Here is a 22052-nt window from a genome sequence, read left to right as displayed (position 1 = left end):
TACATTCTTTATAATGGACTCTAGCATTTTCCCCACTACCGATGTCAGGCCTTTTCTCTCTACCACCCTTTTTGAACAGTGGGGTAACGTTAGCTACTCGCCAATCCATGGGTACTGTTCCAGAGTCTGTCGCATTTTGGAAGATGACCCGCAATGCATCTACTATTTCTAGGGCCACTTCCTTAAGTACCCTAGGATGTAGCTTATCAGGCCCTGGGGATTTATCAGCCCTCAATCCCATCAATTTCCCTAACACCATTTCCCTACAAATACTGATTTCTATCAGTTCCTCCCTGTCATTAGACCCTATGTTCCCTGACATCTTTGGGAGGTTATTTGTGTCCTCCTTTGTGAAGACAGAACCAAAGTATGTATTTAATTGGTCATCCATTTCTTTGTTCCCCATTATAAATTCCCCTGATTCTGACTGCAAGGGGCCTACGCTTGACTTCACCAATCTTTTTCTCTTCACATATCTGTAAAAGCTTTTAAGTCAGTTTTTATGTTCTCTGCAAGCTTACTCTCATACTCTATTTTCCCCCTCTTAATTAATCCCTTTGTCCTCCTTTGTTGAATCCTAAACTGCTCCCAATCCTCAGGTTTACTGCTTTTTCTGGCCAATTTATATGTTCTCTCCTTGGATCTTATGTTATCCCTAATTTCCCTTGTTAGCCACGGTTGAGTCACCTTTTTTGTTTTATTTTTATGCCAAACTGGGATGAACAAATTCTGTAGTTCATCCATGCGATCTTTGAATGTTTGCCACTGCCCATCCACCATCAACCCTTTGAGTGTCATTCCCCAATCAATCCTACCCAACTCGCACCTCATACCATCGTAGTCTCCCTTTATTTAAATTCAGGACCCTAGTCTCTGAGTCAACTATTTCACTCTCCATCTTAATGAAGAATTCTATCATATTATGATCGCTCTGACCCAAGGGGCCTCGCACAACAAGATTGCTAATTAATCCTTTCTCATTACATAATACCCAGTCTAAGATGGCCTGATCTCTAGTTGGTTCATCGACATATTGGTCCAGGAAACCATCCCGTATACACTCCAGGAATTCCTCCTCCACAGTATTGTTACTAATTTGGTTAGCCCAATCTATATGTAGATTAAAGTCACCCATGATAACTGCTGTGCCCTTATTGCACGCTTCTCTAATTTCCCGTTTAATGTCATCCCGACCTCCGCATTACTGTTTGGAGGTCTATATACCACTCCCACTAACGTTTTCTGCCCCTTGGTATTTTTCAGTTCTACCCATACAGATTCCACATCATCAGAGCTAATATCCTTCCTTTCAATTGTGTTAATCCCCTCTTTAACCAGCAATGCTACCCCACCTCCTTTTCCTTTTTGCCTATCTTTCCTGAATATTGAATACCCCGGGATATTTAGTTCCCAGCCTTGGCCACCCTGGAGCCATGTTTCCGTAATCCCAATCATATCATATTCGTTTACCTCTATTTGCGCAGCTAATTCATCCACCTTATTACGAATGCTCTAATCTATCTAAACCCGTCATGATTTTAAACACCTCTATCAAATCTCCTCTTGGCCTTCTCTGCTCTAAGGAGAACAACCCCAGCTTCTCCAGTCTATCCACGTAACTGTAATCCCTCATTCCTGGACTCATTCTAGTAAATCTCTTCCATACCCTCTCCAAAGCCTTCATATCCTTCCTAAAGTGTGGTGCCCAGAATTGGACACACTATTCCAGCTGGGGCCAAACTTGTGTTTTATACTCCTATTACTGCAAATGTATTGGAATTGATTTCCAGTGTATTAAGAATTTAATGAGATATGTAACGTATAAATCTGGAACACATTTCTTAATCCAAGGGATTTTAATAACAGTGGATTCATCCTCTTAAGTACTGAATCCTTTAACAGCTTTTCAAAATGTTAGTATTTCCTCTAACAAAATGAGTGATTTTTTTGTACATTTCTAAAGCTGAGTGTTATTTGAGTAACGTTAATAAAACCAGAGAACGTTTGTTTTTATAACCACCTAGTTGGGAGCCAAATGCTCAGTAACTTATTAACAAATACTTGCCGTCTGAAATTACAAAGTTTGAGAATTCAGAATTGTGGTTCACAGCTTCTTTGCGATTTCATTGTGTGACTTTTTTATTTTTAAGAAAGAATAATGAAGGTAGCTTCTTCTATTGTTTGACAGATAGTTTACCACAGACGGTCATTGCAGCTGTAACTCCATCATCTTCAGTGATGCCCAGTCCAGCTGTGTCGCAGGCTCAAGTGATCTCAACCCTGATTTCCCCACTTGGTGCTCCTTTGCATGGAGCTAATCTGCCACCAATGCCTGCACCTCAGATTCCAAGCTCTTATGATGATCTATTGTACCCTGGGTTTGCTCTGAATGAAAAGGGAGAGTACCTTACCAGTGCACCTGTGTATTCATACAACAAAAGTGGAGCCGATCTTCCAAGCGGTAAATACTGTGAACTTTAAAACAAAACCTATACTTTTTTTTTGACTTTCTACATTATTGTGAATTCTTCTGTTTTCCCGCATGTGCCATCCTATGGCCTCACTGAGCAAGATTTTCAAACACTGGTACTTTGCAATAAAAATTAAAAAGCAGCAAATGCTGTCGAGTGCACAGCAGGTCAGTCAGTGTCTGAAAGGAAGATGGGCTAGTGTATTAAATTGTATGTTTTTTCAGCTCCTGCTTGACTATTCCCAACATTTTCTCTTTATTTCAGATTTGAAGCATTCACTACTTGCTTTTTACCGCTATTAGTGGTAATTTGTGCCATTCTGTTTTGTCAGTCTCGTCATAAATTGGATTGAGACGGTCCAAATTAATTTCATGTTGGACATCTAGAGCCAATAAATTTCTGTGTGCCTTATTGAACCTAAGTGCCAGAGGTGAAGGGGCATTGCGCTAACCTACTGCACCACCCAGTTAATCAAAAACGGAATAAAACATAGAAACATAGAAGATAGGAGTAGGCCATTTGGCCCCTCGAGCCTGCTCCACCATTCAATGCGATCATGGCTGATCATCCAAATTCAGTACCCGGTCCCTGCTTTCTCCCCATACCCCTTGATCACTTTAGCCTTAAGAAATATATCCAACTCCTTCTTGAATATATTTAATGTATTGGCCTCTACTGCCTTCTGTGGTAGAGAATTCCACAGGTTCACCACTCTCTGGGTGAAGAAATTCCTCCTCATTTCTGTCCTAAATGGCTTACCCCTTATCCTTAGACTGTGACCCCTGGTTCTGGACTCCCCGACCATCGGGAACATCCTTCCAGCATCTAGTCTGTCCAGTCCTGTCAGAATTTTATAAGTTTCAATGAGATCCCCCCTCATTCTTCTAAACTCCAGTGAGTACAAGCCCAATCGACCCAATCTCTCCTCATACGTCATTCCTGCCATCCCAGGTATCAGCCTGGTGAGTCTTTGCTGAACTCCTTCCATGGCAAGAACATCCTTCCTCAGATAAGGCGACCAAAACTGCACACAATACTCAAGGTGTGGTCTCAGCAAGGCCCTGTACAACTGCAGCAAGACATCCTTGTTCCTGTACTCAAACCCTCTCGCTACGAAGGCCAGCATGCCATTTGCCGCCTTAACCGCCTGCTGCACCTGCATGCTTACCTTCAGCGACTGGTGCACAAGGACACCCAGGTCTCATTGCACTTCCCCTTCTCCCAATCTATTGCCATTCAGATAATAATCTGCCTTCCTGTTTTTGCCACCAAAGTGGATAACCTCGCATTTATCCACGTTATATTGCATCTGCCATGCATTTGCCCAATCACCCAACCTGTCCAAATCATCCTGGAGTTTCTCGGCATCCTCCTCACAGCACACACGCCCACCCATCTTTGTGACCCCACTGGTCACTGCTTGCCACTTGGAAAAAGACCCGTTTATTCTAACTCTTTGCTTTCTGTCTGCCAACCAGTTCTCTATCCAAGTCAATACCTTGCCTCCAATCCCATGTGCCTTAACTTTACACGCTAATCTCTTATGCGGGACCTTATCAAAAGCCTTCTGAAAGTCCAAATACACCACATCCACTGGTTCTCCCTTATCTATTTTACCAGTTACATCCTCAAAAAATTCCAGTAGATTAGTCAAGCACGATTTTCCTTTTGTAAATCCATGTTGACTTTGTCTGATCCTGTCACTGTTTTCCAAGTGCTCTGCTATTACATCTTTTAAAATGGACTCTAGCATTTTCCCCACTACTGATGTCAGGCTTACCGGTCTGTAATTCCCCGTTTTCTCTCTACCACCTTTTTTGAATAGTGGGGTAACATTAGCTACCCTCCAATCCATGGGTACTGTTCCAGATTCCATCGAATGCTGGAAGATGATCAGCAAAGCATCAACTATTTCTAGGGCCACTTCCTTAAGTACCCTAGGATGTAGATTATCAGGCCCTGGGGATTTATCGGCCTTCAATCCCATCAATTTCTCTAACACCATTTCCCTACAAATACTGATTTCTTTCAGTTCCTCCCTTTCATCAGACCCAATATTCCCCGACATGCCTGGGAGGTTATTTGTGTCCTCCTTTGTGAAGACAGAACCAAAATATGTATTTAATTGGTCTGCCATTTCTTTGTTCCCCATTATAAATTCCCCTGATTCTGACTGCAAGGGACCTACGCTTGACTTCACCAATCTTTTTTTCTTCACATATCTATAAAAGCTTTTACAGTCAGTTTTTATGTTCCCATCTAATCATCTAACCTGGAAAGCACATTATACAAGCTGCAGTGAATTTTCTTGAGTTTTCAATTTACTACATTCATATAATTATTCTGCTAGTCGGATCTAATTATCAGTATAGGGGTATTTTTAAGTAGGGAAGAAAGGGGCAAAATAGGAAATGTTAATTGTACAACCTTGTTTAAAGAAATATAATCAATAATTGATTTGCCTCTCGGGAATCCTATATACAATTACGAACATAGACAGTGGCCAAGATTTTCCGGGGTGTCAGCAGGCGGGATCAGTGACATGTTGGAATGCTTTTTTTTGACAGTGGGTCGGGAACCTGCTGCACAGCGCCTTTCCCAATGTCGGTGAGTGTGGCTTGTACTAATGTTTCGTGATCTAATGAGATCATTGAAAGGTTTGCGCCACTGCACCCAGGTCCTCCTGACCATATCCCTGCTTGTGACCTCCTCTGCAATGTGCAGCCAGCCAGGCTGTGTTGGTCTCCTGGGGAGGTCTCTTCCGCACATTGGAAGGGAAGAGGACCTCCATGCGTGCTGTGACTCCCTCCAGAAGCATATGCTGGGAGTCATGGGAGAACCTGGGTGCAGCCCTGCACCTCTGTGCAGTCATTGTCAGTGTTTGCAGCACTGACGCACAAATGTCAAAAGAAATGTGGCCATGGTCCCTTTAAGGAAACCAGCTGATGACGCGTCATCAAATGACGTCACCAGACCCGCTTCCTCTAATTGCATCGGGAAACGCGCTGGTTGGGATAAACAAGCCCCATCAACGGAAATGCATTTTCCAGAACAGGATGGAGCTAGCAGCGGGGCCGCCGAGGTAAGGAAAATCTCAGCCAGACAGTTAACGATGCTCCAGTTGATCCAGCCTGTCCCCCACAATTGTGATACAGGAAACTTTGTGCTATCCGGCACCGACGGGACCGAGATGTTGCCGTTCCCTCAAAACTGCTGGACACACCAACGTTAATGTTGAAGCATATGGAGCTTTTCATCTCCATATCTGACAACAAACACTGTTGCTTAGCAACAGCTCCTAAACAGTCGGCCCGTACCTTGGAAGCGTCTCTGTAGCTTAGCAATAGCTTCAGAGAGACTTTCCAGAGCCTGACTGTTGGGGAAAAAAAGCCACGAGAAGAAAAAAAAGCCACGAGAAGAAAAAAAAACTAACAAAACGGCTCCTGATTTTTGCCGGTGGCTCGAGCTTGCCAGACACTTAGCCTCTGGATAACACACAGTTTCCTGTACCTTGTGTAACACAGTATATACACTCTCCACTCCACCCAAAACCATGTGATGATCTGGGAAAGGCAAAAAAAACATAAAAATGCAGGCCAATTTGGGGGGGGGGGGGAAATCTGGGAAATTCCTCTCCGACCCATCTTGGAGATCAAAACTAGTCCAGGAGATCACTCTGGCCCTGAAGTACCTACCTTTTGCAAGAGGTGATATCCACTCCACCCAGAAACAAGGCCAGCTCTTGTTGAAGGAATTTAGCGAATTAGCATCCACCGCATGAGACGGCAGCCTGTTTCAGAGGTTCATTCTTTGGGAAAAGAACCACCTCCTGACATCTAACCTAGACCTGGCCTAATACAGCTTAAAATTGTGAACCCCCTGGCCAATGTTCCCGTTAAGCTGCGCAACCACGCAGCAGTCTGGAGATCCTGCGCAGCCAGCTCACCAGCTTTTAAATGGAAAAACTGCGCATGCGCAGGAATTTGGAGGGGCCGCACACCCCCAAAAAAAATTAGAAGGACTATTGCCCCTGGTCCTCCCTAATCTATTTAATTGAAACAAACTGTCAGCTGGAACACAATCTATTCCCTTCATTATCTTAGAAACCTCAATCAGATCACCTCTAAGTCTACGCTTCTCTAAAGTGTTGAGTCCCAATTCTTTTAGCCTATTTAGATAGCTAAGATGCTTTAAACTGGGAATTAGTCCAGTGGCCCTCTTCTGCACCCTTTCTAAAGTCTCTATCACCCACCATGTGAGGAGACCAAAATTGGACACAGTATTCCAAGTGAGGCCTAACTAAAGTCTTGTATAAGGACAAAACAGTGTGCCTCGTCTTCTACTCAATTGACCTATGAATGCACCCCAACACCCTATTCGCTCTAGCTATCGCTTCATGGCATTGCTCATGTACCTTTAGAGATCTGTGCACTAGAACACCCAGATCTCTCTCTCCGCCTTCCTGAATTGATTGGTTCAAAAGATAGTAGTTGAAATAAATCTCTGTGTGTTCAATTTAAGATATATTATCTTCACAGAAAATGTGTTTCGCAAATATTAAGCCCTTCTAAAACTTGCTTAAAATATAATTTAAAAAAAAGTATAGCTGACTTGCATTTTCATACTTACTTGGGATGTTTCAAACTGGCTGCTGTTTAGACACAAAAGTTTATGCTATGTGGACCAGATGTTGCTCTGTCACAGATACAGTGAAATTTCTTCTATAGAGGAATTTTTATTCGTTTGTAAATTATTAAAGCTAGATTGGGGTGGATGGTTTGTTGTTTTAACTATTGCAGTCCTCAATTTAAAGTATTTTTCCTTTTGCTAAATTGTAAGTGGATTTGCAAATTTATGTCAGAGAGATATACACTAAATACCAACTTTTGGGAGGGGTGGGGGGAAACATTGTTTTGTTCTCCATGCGTGGGTAAGTTGTCAAATGAGCAAAGCCTATCTGTAGTTTTCACAAGGACTATTCCTGCAGCAGTGATCATTTAATTTAATCGTGTAGTTTCCTTCCTGTACTGTATAAGGCACCACCCAAACTCGGGCCCTTCTTGTTTTTACTTTCTGGTAATATTGCTGAAAATTATTTGAATGGGACCAATCCTTGCTATGAACATAATCAGATGCAACAATGCTAATAATCCCTTTCCCACATACCCATTCCCCAGTTAGTGCCTTGTACTTGATCATGGCCATGCCTCGGTGAGTATTCACACATCTTTTCAAGAAGATCTGAAGTATCGGCTTAGGAAACTTGAAAAGATTTTTCATTGCAAATCAGACGAGTAATTGCTGGGTCATCTTATTTGGCTTGAACCTTTCCTTTCTCACCATCATTTTCACAATGAAAGTCAGGGAAAAATCCCCAAAATATCAGGATGAAAGTCGCATCAGTATTTGACCTGATGAATGATCCACACCCAAAACATTAAGCTGTTTTTTCTCTTTACAGTATTGGCCTCTTGCACATCCCCAATTTTAGTCACTCCACTGTTGGCAGCTGTGCTTTCACCTGCCGTGGCCCTAAGTTCTGGAGTTTCCTCCCTAAACCTCTCTGCCTCTCTTTCCTCCTTTTAAGACACACCTTAAAACCTACCTCTTTGACCAAGTATTTGGTTGCCTGTCCTAATATCTCCTTATGTGTCTACTTTTGTTTGATAACACTCCTGTGAAGCACCTTGTGATGTTTTACTATGTTAAAAGTGCTATATAAATGCAAGCTGTTGTTGTACAGATGATAGACATGTGTGTTTCCAGTACTTTTGGTTTTCAGTAATTTCCCTGCAAGGTTTAAAGCATTCAACAAAAGATGCTTTTATACTGGTGCTGTTTTAGTTTTATTCTGGGAGACTGGTGTCGTGAGCCAGCTCCAAATGTTTCTCATGGGTCTTTGAGGCTACTGCCAGAGTAAGGGAGCTGGATTCAGCAGCTTAGAACCAGGACAGGAAACTAGTCTCCTGGAATCTGAATTAAAACAGAACCAGTATAAAAGTTGGTTGCAAAAGATGGTCTAGTATATTAGAGCAAACTCTGTGATCACTGTTTATATTATGCACACTTCACAATCTTAAAGGGACTAGATTGAGTTAGAAGGAAAGATTGAAGAAACTTGCTTCAAGGCCTCCACCAGCAATGTTTTGAGCTAACTGTTAGGAGATATGTGGGAATGGTCTGAGGGTGATACTTCCTTTTTCTTCAATTCGATGTATGGGGAATTGTAAGTACAAACCTGTGTCATAACCTCAATTGCACAGCATGTGGGTATTCCAACACATTGTGCACTGTACTTGGATTTCAATGATTGTGTTTAAATTTAATGGAACATGCACAATTGAGTAAATTGACAGGCACTTGTGACTACTTTAGGAAAAAGATTTCTAATGTTGTTTCCTTGTCCCTTTCTTCCAATAGATAAAAGCATCCTACGCTTTTTCTACAACCTTGGTGTTAAGGTAGGCCAGTTTGCCTTGAGTAGCTGTTCCAGTCAGAGGATTAAAAAATCATTAACAACAGGAAACTTGTCTGCTCTACTGACTTACTTTGCATATGTTTCTGCAAGACCAACTTTAATTCCTAAATATTTGGTTTTCTTAAAGCCACATTCTCATTTTAGGCAGTTTTGTGGCCATTGTAGCACACTGCAATCTACTCTCTTTTTGCATTAAATGAATTGCTATTGCTGCTGCTTTTATGGTCCATTTATATAACACAAAACTTACATACAATATTAAAATGTTTGTGGGGGATCAACTTAAGTCCAATCCTATAAATGTGAGAGTGCATATTTATGTTTACTCTTAACCACCCCCCCCGCCCAACCCCATTCCACCCCTCTCCTGACGATGGTGACTCTTGTTGGGGTGCAGTTCCGCAGGTGCTGGCAGCTCTCCACTTTTTTACTGCAAGTGGCCTTTCCCGTGTGTGCCTAGACATCGAGTGCCAGCAGGCCTTTCGAACATGGTCAACGTCCCCAATCCTACCATTGCCTGTTGTCTGCATATGTGCATTTTCCAGGAGGAGTTAACTATTTAGGGATCAGAAGCAGGACCCTTTGCTGATTTCTTCCCTGTATCCCTTCAGGAACTAAGGAAACACTTGGGCTAATTGTAACGTCTCACCCCCCCCCCCCCCCCCGCAACCCCACAATGACCCAGCAGAATTCAACTAACTTAGTATAGAACCAGAATTTACGATCTTCTTGGTCTGTGTGGTTCAGTGCCACACACTACATTTACTCATTGAGTTATTAGCAAAACCGTATTTATACTCTGAGGCAAACTTATACATTTTGTGAACACCCATATGTTAGAAAGTATTTATAAACATATTTCTCCGTTTATGTGCATAATAAAGCCGCTTTACATAAATTTTTATTGAGTTAAAGATACAATGTGCTTTGAGGGCCTGTTTTGCAGTGTGAACGCCCTGCACAAAGCTGGAGTACTGCGTGCAAGACCCTGGGTGCCCTTCCCTGGCTTACTGAGCCATGTGTGTTAGTGCTGAGGTATTTTTCCCATTTTTTGAGGTCAGGAAGGGACTTTTTAATGTTGAATATTTTTTTTAAAGGCAGAAAGGGCTGAAAAATCCATTAAAGTTGCGGCCCTTTTTAGCGGCCGTTAACTCCAGTTGCTGGTGACACCGGCAACCTTACTGGCTAAAACAAATTTCGCCCCCAATGATTCTATGAATAGCATTATGAGCAGCATTAGAACTCATGTGACAGCCAGGCAAATGCAATATATTTCCTGTCATTTCCAAATTGCTCCAACTTCAATCTATTTGGGCAATTTTGCAAATTCATCCCTCAGAAGATAATCGTTTAAATGAAGTACAGCTTCAGGCATTTGGAGCTCACCCTAATTCCTGGTACACACTCCTGGTGGCTGAAGTGTAGGACTAGGAGTGCAAGTCCATAAAATTATCCTTTATAAAATCACCAAGGGGCATCATTTTATTGGCTAATGCACTAACCTGACTGACAGTATGCTAAGTATTCTATAGCTACTACTTCTACCTTTGGACCAAAGGTTTTAAGAATTTATTTTATGCAAATAAATCTCATATTATGGGGTTAAATTTTTTGAGGCTCTATGGCCAGTGTAGAGCGGAGAATCAGGAACAGAGGTCAGCGTGCTCCCTTTTTGGGCCACTTCCACTTTTCTGGTGATTAAAATTAATGGTCAGAAAATTGAAAGTGCTGCAATCAGAAGCATTGTCCTTTGCGGCCAATTCTGCGGTGAGCATTCTTGTCTACTGGAGATGTAAGGTGTCCGTGTTTCACAACATATATAAATCATACATTATGTCCTTTAGGTACAACTGGACTGCATAAGTCTCCCAACATGGGGCATAGGGCCTATTAATAGTGTTACATAATGTGAACAGTGGTTTGTATTTAGGATAGGTGCCTAACAATTATGGAGCTTGTTTTGCTGATGCTTCACTCTTAAGAAGGGAATTTTTCAGTAAGGTTGGGAATCCCTAATCTGGCAAAAACTATTGAGATTAGGAATTTCTGCCCACTGAAGGTGGCAGAGTGTAATCTTTAAGTGAAGCAGCAGCATTGGGCAGGAGGTGGAGCCGTGACCTGCGATGAACAGCACATCAAGCCACGAGTATCGGTGACTCACTTGATGGAAGCTCGCATGTTAACAACCTACAGTTTGAGAACTGCTGTACTGGTAACCAGTGATTTATTATATCACATGTAAGTGATTGTGCTCTTTCATATCAAACTTAAATCTCTCTCTTTTTCTTTTCAGGCTTACAGTTTGCCATTGTGGGCACCATATTCATATCTGTATCCACTGAACCAGGCTTATTTGAAAAGTTGTGGGATGTATCCAAGGGTCCCTGCTCCAGTACTTCACCCGAATCCTTGGTTCCAGGCAACTGCTGGGCATATGCATAATGAGAATGTTACAATCCCACCACACATAGCCAGTCCTACTGAGACCAATGCCCCTGGTCAGTCGGTACAAAGAGATGTCGGTGATGATGGCAGCCATTCCTCACTACCACAGGCAACTACACCACTCCTGGCTCACAATAACAAATCTGTCCTAGCCTCACCGACCCCTGAACAGCTGCAGCAAAACTTTAATCCCTTTTTCCCACGGTATTTTCCTACCCTGATTTCAGATGGAACCCAACATTCTGGATGGAGAACACCTGTACCACAGGCATTATTTAGCCAGAATGCACACATGCACCCTTTCAGTTTTCATCCGATGTATATGGCTCTACCGAGTCATGTATTTCCATTGCCGATAAATAGTGGGAGCTCTGCATGTCAAAGTGACCAAAAGGTTGGTGCACCAGATCTGTGTGAATGGGTGTCAGGCAACACTCAGAGTCATGAAATAGAAGAGACGGGGAGACAGCCAGTAGTATTCACCAGTGCTGGAGAGGGCAGGCTGTCTAAGGCTCAGCCTGTTTTTTGCAAAGATTCTCAGTTAATGATAGAGCCTGGCGGTGGCGTTGGAAACATAGGTCCCTCGGGTGCTGAGGAGCGATCAGCTCCTAGTCCTCATGAAGGACGTGCAAAGCAACACTCAGCCCTTAGAAGAGAAAAAGAGCCATTGCTGACACAAAAGCTAAGTCTAGCACCTGCCACAGGGCTTCCTGGTGTGGATACAGAAGTTATTGAGCCCCAAAAGCTTGCGGGTGCTGATGCAAGTCATTCGGAAGTTGCTAGTCAGCCCTTTGAGGCAAAATCCAGAAGTGATTTAACTTTACAGAGCATTGGTGAATCAAAAGTTGATACTGTTGCACATGCTGCAGAAGTCACCTTCACGAATCAAAGCTCTGAGAATAATTACAAAATGCCAGCCATATTAAGCAGTAGCAAACCTGTGCATTTTTACAATCGGACTTTGGGAGAGGAAAGACACTACATAAAAGAAGATGGTCCTTCAGAAAGGACTGTGTATCGACGTTCTCCTTATGTCCGTAAGAAGGGAGAAAAGGAAATGAGCAGGAAAAAATGGCAAGGAAAACCTTGGTCATCAAAAAGCACAAGTTGCTTACATGATAGCCATGTTAACAGTAGGGACTCTGCAGCTGATACAAAGAAGGGAGATAGCAAGTCATCTACTAAAGACAGCAATGCTCAGGGTGTAAACAGAGTGGTACAAAGTTCTGAAATACCTATAGGTCTTGTTGCTGATGGGCATGAAAGCAAAAATGAAAACGTACAGGAAAAAGTGGAAAACCAAAGGCTTTATATGAGTCAGAATAGACTTGATGAAGTAACTGGTCTTGGCAACAAAAGAGATAATGATGTAAAAGAATTTCAGAATCGGGCAGTTGTGGAAAATGCCAGTGGAGTGTTGTGTGAAGGGAAACGCAATAGTTTTAAAAAACAGAGATATAGAGAGGGGGGGAAACCTAATCCTGCTGTAAGGAAATGGTAACTGAGCAAATTGTGGAAAACATTGACACTGATAGAAATAGAAATAGCACTGTTAGACTTGAGCAGATCTTCGCTATTTTTGCAAGGATTTAAACATTTTTGTCCCCTTTTTTGCAACAGCGATAGAATTTTACAGCACAGAAGAAGGCCATTTGGCCTGCCGTGCCTCTTCGAAAGAGCTGTCCAATTTAGTCCCACACCCCAGCCTTTTCCCCATAGCCCTGCAAATTAGTTGTCTTCAAAAACATGTCCAGTTGCCTTTAGAAAGTTCCTATGGAATCTACTTCCACCACCCTTTTCAGGTAGTGTGTTCCAGACCTTAACTCTCTGTATTAAAAAAAAAAAAAAAATTCCCCTCTAGTTCTTTTTGCAAATTATTTTAAATCTGTGACCTCTGGTTACCAACCCACTTGCCAAAAGAAACTTTCTCCCTACTTGCTCTATCAAAACCCCTCTAAATTTTGAATACCTCTATTAGATCTCCCCTTATTGGAAAGAAGTGACTAGTGGTGTCCCACAAGATCTGTGTGGGGGCCTCAACTAATCACTATATTTATTAATGACTTGGATAACACAATATAGAGCTATATATCCAAGTTTGCCAATGACACAAAGATTTGTGATATAATAAGTAGTGTTGACTAAAGCATAACATTACAAAGAGATGTTGATCGATTACGTGAGTGGGCAAAATGTGGCAGATTGATTTCAATGCAGTTACGTAAGTATTATTTAAATGGTGTAAAGCTAGGAACAGTGGAGGTCCAAAGAGATTTAGGGGTCCATTTACACAGATCACTAAAATGTAGTAGTCAGGTGCAAAAAATAATCAAAAAAGGCTATTGGAATGTTAGCCTTTATAACTAGAGGGTTAAAGGGGAGGAAGTTTTGCTACAGCTATACAAAGCCCTGGTTAGACCACATCTGGAGCACTGTGTACAGTTCTGGGCACCGCACCTTAGAAAGGAGATATTGGCCTTGGAAGGAGTGCAGCGCAGATTCACCAGAATGTTACCAAGGCTCCAAGGGTTAGATTATGAGGAGAGTTTACATAAACTAGGCTTGTATTCCCTGGAATATAGAAGGTTAAGGGGTGATTTAATTGAGGTTTTTAGGATTTTGAAAGGAATTGATAGGGTAGATAGAGACAAACATTTTCTGCTGTGCGGGAGTTTAGGACAAGGGGACATAACCTTAGAATCAGCCCGGCAATTCAGGAGAGAAGTTAGGAAACACTTCTTCCTGTAAAGGATGGTAGAAGTGTGGAATTCTCTTCCACAAAAAGCAGTAGATGCTAGCTCAATTAAAAATTTTAAAACTGAGATCGATAGATTTTTGCTAGGCAAGGGAATATAAAAGGATATGGAGCCAATGCAGGTGGATGGAGTTGAGATACAGATCAGCCATGATCTCATTGAATGGCAGAACAGGTTCGAGGGGCTGAATGGCCTACTCCTGTTCTTATGTTCCTTAACCTTCTCTGCTCTAAGGAGAACAATTCCATCTTCTATAATCTCACTACATAACTGAAGTCCCTCATCATTAGTATCATCTTGATAAAACTCTTCTGTGCCCGCTCCAATGCCCTGCCATTCTTCCTAAATTGTGGTGCCCAGAATTGTGCACAATACTCCAGCTGAGGCCTAACCAGTGATGTGTAAAGGTTTAGCATAACTTCCTTGTTTCTGTATTCAATGCCCCCATTTACAAACCCAAGTATCCCATATGCTTTCTTAACTGTCTTATCAACTTGCCCTGCCACCTTCAAAGATTTGTGAATATGCACCCTAGGTCCCTCTGCTCTGCACCCCTCCTCACAATAGTTTCATTTAGATTATACTGCCTCTCTGTTGTTCCTCCCAAAGTGCATCACTTCACACTTCTCTGCATCTGCCATGTATCTGCCCATTTCACCAGTCTATGTCCTCCTGAAGTCTGCTACTATCCTGCTCACTATTTACTATGTTGCCAAATTTTGTATCACCTGCGAACTTCAAAATTGTACTCCCTATACCCAAGTCCAGGTCATTTATATATAACAAGAAAAGCAATGGTCCTAATTCTGACCCCGGGAGGACTCCACTGCATACTTCTCTCCAGTCAGAAAAACATCTGTTCACCACTACTCTCTGCCTTCTGTCCCTTAGCCAATTACGTACCCAAGTTACCACTGTCCTTTTAGTCCCATGTGCTTTTATTTTCCGAACAAATCTGTTATGTGGTGCTTTCTCAAATGCTGTTTAAAAGTCCATATATACAACACCTACGGCACTACCTTCATCAACCCTTTCTGTTACTTTAGCAAAGAACTCAATCAGGTTAGTCAGATGATTTGCCTTTAACAAGTCCATGCTGGCTGTCCCTTACTAACTCATGCTTCTCCAAGTGAGAATTGATTTTGTCCTCGACAATGGTCTCTAGTAGTTTTCCCACCACTGACGTTTGACTGGTCTGTAATTCCCAGGTTTATCCCTTCCCTCTCTTTTGAACAGGGGTGTAACATTTGCAATCCTCCAGTCCTCTGGCACCACTCCTATATCCAAAGAGAATTGAAAGATTGTGGTCAGAGCTTCTGCTATCTCCACCCTAGCTTCCCTCAGCAACCTAGGATGCATCCCATCTGGACTTGTTAACTTTGAGATGCCAACCTATTTAGCACCTCCTTTCTATCTATTTTTATCTTATCCCATATCTCTACTTCCACCCCCCCCCCCCCCCCCCACCCTCTACTGCGGCATTAACTTCATCCTCTTTGTTTGTGAAGACAGGTGCAGAGTACTCATTCAGTATTTTAGTCATGTTCTCTGCCTTCACAAGATTTCCTTTTTAGTCCCAAATCGACCCTGCCATTCCTTTAACTATCCTTTTACTTTTTATATGTTTATAAAAGATTTCTGGGTTCCTTTTTATATTACCCACTAATCTTTTCTCGTACTCTCTGCCCTAGTTATATCCTTTTTCAATTTCCCCCTATGCTCTCTCTATTCTGCCTGGCTTTCTACTGTATTCTATACCTGACATTTGTCATAAACCACCTTTTCCTGTTTTATTTTAATCTCTATTTCCCTTGTCATTCAGGGAGCTCTAGCATTGGATGCCCCATCTTACCTCCTTATGGGAATATGCTTGGTTTTTACCTGATCTATATCTGCCTTGAAGGCCTGCCATTGCTCATTTACTGTTTTCCTGGCCAATATTTGTTTCCAGTCCAATACATATGTTTTATTATCAGAGGATATTAATATGATTAGCTAGACAGAATTCTAAGTAACAATATTCATTAGCAATTTACTAAATTACCTGAATCAACAGGAATAGACCTTGGTAATTCTGTCTTATCTGCAGGGATAAATAGATGAGGCAGAAACTCAATGGGTTGATTTGGGAGTATTTGTATTGCATTTTTAAAATAGATCAAAAGACAATAGGAAAAGGTCATAGTGAAAGCCTGTAGCTGCCACAATTTTGGATCTCTCTTTTTTCTCTCACCCCAGTAATGGTTCCAGCAAGCTCTTGCAGGATTATTTTGCAAGTCTGGGTAGGCACTTGATAAGGAAGAAAACAGCTGCAAGTTGTCAAAACTAAAAATATGATGAGCTGCATCCTTTCAGTTAGTCTCTTAAATATTAGAGGGCAACATCATTTCTTTACATGGCTGTAAAAGCCACACAATGTGCATAAACGTGAAAGAATGTGATATGGTTCCGAGTTACTGTAGGGCTTTATTCAAAGGCCAGGAGGGTGGGAAGTGGAGATTAGGCTTGGGTAGTTTCCATGATTCAAGTTAACAATTTAGATTAATTCAGGTATCAATTAATTGGATAGCTCTTTCAAAGAGCAAGCACATGTACAATGGGCCTCCTTCTGTGCTGTATAATTCTATGATTCCAACTGTATCTGAATTTGCTTAGTTGAGAGTAGATGCCCCAGATAATTGCAACAGTGGTTGACTCAGATATTGCCTGGTGCTCTGAACAGAATTGTTTTCCCTGTTTACCCCTATTCTCTTTCTTCCACCCCACTCCCCTCTCCCAAGGAAATTTGAATTTCTGAAAAACTGATTAGATTCTGAATTCAGGTTCAAATCTTTCCTTTCAAGTGAAGACTTACAGGTGATATGCAACACTACTCTTATCCAGCTGCCACTGCTGTGCTATTGAATTGATTCTAAAAATGAATCCAGTGCTACATCCAGAAAACCAACCAAGTATAGTACTGTTTGGCCAGGAATACATTTTAAGTTCCCTTAGCAGGAAGTCCAAAGAAGAATACTTCTCAAACTTATTTTTCAAAATTAAGTATTTAAGGGCACAATTTAATAAGGTGGTGTATTGTTTAGAAAATTTACACAGTGGAATAACATAGAATTATTTTCACATTAACATGCAAAATACAGCAACTATAAAAAGCAAAATATTCAGTTATAATCAATTCTGAGGCCAGTTATCATTTTAGAAGACAACTTCAAAATTATTCTGGTCATATGTTAATTTTCGCATTTGCAGTGGACATATTCACTAGGGCTAGGCATAGATGCGACAACCTGTTTGCTTAGACAGTTGATTTCCATTACATTGCTAATGTGGGATTTAAGCTTTAGTCATGTGACCATTAACCTGTCAAAATCTGGACCCCAAGTTTATTATTACTAATAGTTTTTGACATTCCAGAGTTTTGACTGGCCAAATAGTTACATAATTAACACAAACTAACAGGTTTTAGTACAATTACTAGAAAATTCTCCTTTCTCATTGATTAAACTTCACATAAATATAGCAATAGCTAACATCCGATAGAGAAAAGTCACATAGACATTGTCCTTTAAAAGAGATTTGCACTGTGCACTACGTGAGTCAGGTGATCGTCTTTGTCTTGCCTTTTTTTAAATCTATGGTCTCATTTTGAATAACAGCCTTATTTCTTTTTCTCCTGTTGAATGCAACACTCTTGATTCTTCTCTACATCTCAGAAAAAATAATTTAGTTTTTCCTTTCTCACAATCAGTTTTGTGGTAACCGTTGCAGGAATACTTATGTACAGGTTTTCAAACGTTTCACTTTTTGTTTAGTTGTCTATGCCGTTTTTCTTGAGTACTACTTTGGCCTTCGCATTGGGCCGCCAACACCTACCTCAGCTAACTTGGTAATGGTTAGCTTATGCTGATTCTCTAGTTTACTACTTACATTGAATGTTGTACCTTTCCCCAGTGATTAATGCCCATGAGGTCAGTTGAGCTGTAAGGGAGCTAGCTTCAGCAGTTTACATATTTTCATCACTGTCTTGGTCTAACAGCCCATGATAAGTGCTTCAGAACTGCAGTACTCCAATCAAACTTGAACATGTACCTCCCAGAGTCCACTGGCAGTTGCTGAAATACTTTGGTAAACTCTGTGTGTAAAGCTTAAACTAATGAGGAAAATATATTAGAATAACTTTTATGGATATGGTCTAATTAATTCTTTGCAGTGAAGTTCAACTTCCATATATAAAACTCCCTGCTTATCTTAGCGTCCTGGCCAATATTTATCCCTCAATCAACATTATCTGGTCATTATCACATTGCTATTTGTGGGAGCTTGCTGTGTGCAAATTGGCTGCCACGTTTCCTATATTACAACAGTGACTACACTTCAAAAAGTACTTCATTGGCTGTAAAGCGCTTTGGGACGTCCGGTGGCCGTGAAAGGCGCTATATAAATACAAGACTTTTTCTTTCTTTAGACTTTGATTCTCTTTCTAGTGTGTTGTTACTTGGAACTTTTTTGGCTTGTGTTTAATTGCTATTGTTTTACGTAAGATATTGATGCTGCTGCCTCTGCTCAAAGATCTAAGGGTGTTAGGGACAGGTCTTGTGTACTGTAGAGTGGGTGGAAATCAACTGACCAAAGGCACAGCGCAGTTACTTAAAGGGACAGGTGCGGCATTGAATGTGGAAGACGATATCTGTGGTAGTTAATTGAACATTTAAATATTTGATCATTTTGTACATGCCACCTGGAGCACCCACTATATGTTCCTGTGAAGTACTCTTGCTGGTGGGCCTTAAGATTTTGAGAAACTGCAACATTTTTGTGTGGCATTTTATTTTTAGTAAGCGGTGAATATTTCATCACAGTCCTGACTTGAGTCTTGTGGAGAGGCTTTGAGGGGTTAGGAGCAATGTTCCCTGTAAAAAATGTTTGGGCCGCGTGGCCCCTTTAAGGGCTGCGTGGCCCATTCAAAAGTCCACGCGTGCACGTTTTTTTTAATTTAAAAGCTGCCTCACTGGCTGCGTGGGACCCCCTGGAGCGCGACACAGCTTAAAGAGAACATTGGTTAGGAGCTGAACCATTTGTCACAGAGTGCCCAGTCTCTGCCCTGTTCTTGTAGCCACAGTGTTGTTGGTTCAGTTAAGCCCCTGGCCACTGGATTTCTGTGATGTTGGTGCCATTGAAGGTCTGGGAGAGGTAGTTGGGCTTCATCAGCAAAAACAACATTATTAATAGTGAAAATGAACCAAGATATTTTAAAATTCAAACTAGATTGCAAATGAAACTTTTGCTAGTGAACAGTTTCCAACTACAGAACCTTGAATTTTATCATCAATTTGTCTTATGCATCTACAGTATTTAGTTATTTCCATACATGACTAACCTGCTGCTGTAAGACCTTGCATTGGGGACAAAGCACTCTGCATATTTTTTTTGCCCCAGAGATGGGCCTTTTTTTGGTTTCTTTTGATTTGTGTGTGTATACACAGTTTTGACTGCAGTTGTTTGACGTTCAGACTCCTGCCCCGACCTGCATACTTTTGTCAGTTACTATGGATTTCCAAATTATAACCAAAGAAGTTTACAGCACAGAAAGAGGACATTTGGACTATTGTATCTGTATCTTTGCTAGAGCAAATCATTACTATTCAACTGCTCCACACTCTTCACATAGCCCTGTATCATCACCTGATGGAAATTGGAGCACCTTTAATGGCTTGTATCCAGTTAAGTTCCCCAGTATTCCCTAGCCTAGTGACTATGTGCCTTGATCTAGCCCATTCTCAATATTTCGGCTTTAAATTGAAATATATTGTTTCCTTTGTGGTATTTTTCACTATAGCTCAGCAATTTAAAAAAGTTTGTAACTATCATTACAGATGTGGGCATCAGTGTATCTGGTTTACAATGAATGTTCTAACCTTTTTACTGAAAGGTGACTAAATCAAAAGATGAGATGTTAATTTGGTAACTTTGTACACATCTTTACAGGGATTATATATTGCACTGACACTTGTTAACATGATCAGGAAAACATTATTCACAATGTAATGTTATTTGAGACTGTGGGTGTGTTTTAATTATGATTATGCAATAAGACTTATTGCCAGAACATTAGTGCCCAAATTAGACATCTTAACTGATTTCACACATTACAGCACATTGATATGGGAAGAGTGTGTGTGTGTCTATATTCATGATTTATTTCTGTTTTGCTAGAGGTTATCAACAAAAACACGTGAAAATATATTATTGACAGATGCTTTGTAATAATAGAGACGTTACTTGAGATCCATTAGTTTTTGTTATTGGACTGTTTGTTTTCTTTTGAGGATGTGGTGTTAATTGCATTGTGCCTAAACCAGTAGGGTACATGTTTTACTGTGTAATGCATAAAGAGATGCAATATAATCTGAACTTTGAGGTTTATTTTGTTGTAATGTAAACTGAACTGTATTTTGTAGCCTTTTCTAATTTTCAATGTGCAATTCTCATTGGTTGTGGAAATATGCTTCCTTATTTTGTATTTTTATCTTGAAGTGCTTGTGAACAAAACTTTAAAAACTGGTGCCTTGCATATTAAAAAAACTGGTGTCTTGGATTGTAATATCTGTTGATGATCTTTGATGAGGCGATAAACTGGGGCATAGGAGAGAGAAAAAGAACTTGAAATAGTCAGGAACCATTGTCAGACAGGGACTTCCCCAATTCCTGCTGTGTATATCGGCATCATTTTGTAAATATATCTTTTGTTTCATCATCTATAATGCTCACAATTGCCAGGACACAAAGAAACAATTCATCGTCACTAGAATTTTGCAAACAAATCACATTTTAGGTTTTTATGTGGCAAGTTTTCTACTTTCACAGTACACAGCTGAAGATCCTGGAATACAATTTCTTGATTTTGCATTCAAACTTTGGTTTTGGTTGACTCACCATGTGCTTTGTTTAATGCGGATTTCAAGGTCTGCACACCTCTGTGGATCCCACCAATGACTTCTATTTATATAGTCTACCAATGATTCACAGTTTACAGAATTGCACAGTTTGTGCAAAGTTTAGTAGGCCCTTTAACTCACTAGTTAATCCTCGAGGTGGGACTTTGCCTGCTGAGAGGACACTTTGGTGAGTCCAATCCGTTTACCTGGGCTGATGTCAATTGCATATACAGGGTGGGCTCCCAGTGATATCTTTGCTCTGCAGCAGGTGTCCACCACTGCTTATATTTGCATAGAATGTACAGCACAGAAACAGGCCATTCAGCCCAACTGGTCTATGCAGTGTTTATGCTCCACACGAGCCTCCTCCCAACCCTCTTCATCTAACCCTATTAGCATAACCTTCTATTCCTTTCTCCCTCATGTTTATCTACCTTCCCCTTAAATGCATCTCTGTTATTCGCCTCAACTGCCCCTTGTAGTGAGTTCCACATTCCAACCACTCTGGGTAAAGAAGTTTCTCCTGAGTTCCCTATTGGATTTATTAGTTATATTTATGGCCCCTAGTTTTGGTCTCCCCCACAAGTAGAAACATCTTCTCTAAGTCTACCCTATCAAACCCTTTCATAATCTTAAAAACCTCTATCAGGTCACCCTTCCATTTCTCTTGTTTAGAGAAAAGAGCCCTGGCCTTATTAAACTTTATCTCTACTTTTAGTGATTCATGTATCTTACCCTAGATCCCTTTGCTCCTCTATGCCATTTAGACTTTTATTTTCCAAGGAGTATGTGGCCTCCTTATTTTCCCTACCAAAATGCACCACCTCACACTGATCTACATTGAAATTAATTTGGCAATGACACACCCATTTGGCAAGTTTATTAATGTCTTGTATTTTGTCTTCCTCAGTGTGTGTGTGTGTATATATATATATATATATATATACACACCCCCCCCCCCCCCCGC

General features: G+C 41.0%; 1 protein-coding gene across 1 annotated transcript in view; it reads left to right on the top strand.

Moving 5' to 3' along the window:
* otud4 (OTU deubiquitinase 4) overlaps nt 1-20745 on the top strand; it is a 116832-nt gene extending 96087 nt beyond the window's left edge. Inside the window, exons 16-18 of the mRNA XM_086011179.1 lie at nt 2189-2461; nt 8892-8932; nt 11243-20745. Coding sequence (XP_085867305.1) covers nt 2189-2461; nt 8892-8932; nt 11243-12895 — 1967 coding nt within the window. The 3' untranslated portion in view covers nt 12896-20745. The remainder of the gene's footprint in view (nt 1-2188; nt 2462-8891; nt 8933-11242) is intronic.
* Nucleotides 20746-22052: the final 1307 nt, after the last annotated feature.

The sequence above is a fragment of the Somniosus microcephalus genome, chromosome 2 (genome assembly GCF_052327205.1).
Source record: "Somniosus microcephalus isolate GS21.2 chromosome 2, FLI_Smic_1.0, whole genome shotgun sequence".
NCBI classification, from domain to species: Eukaryota; Metazoa; Chordata; class Chondrichthyes; order Squaliformes; family Somniosidae; genus Somniosus; species Somniosus microcephalus.
Note: the sequence above shows the minus strand (reverse complement) of the source record. Positions and strands in the feature narration are given on the sequence as shown.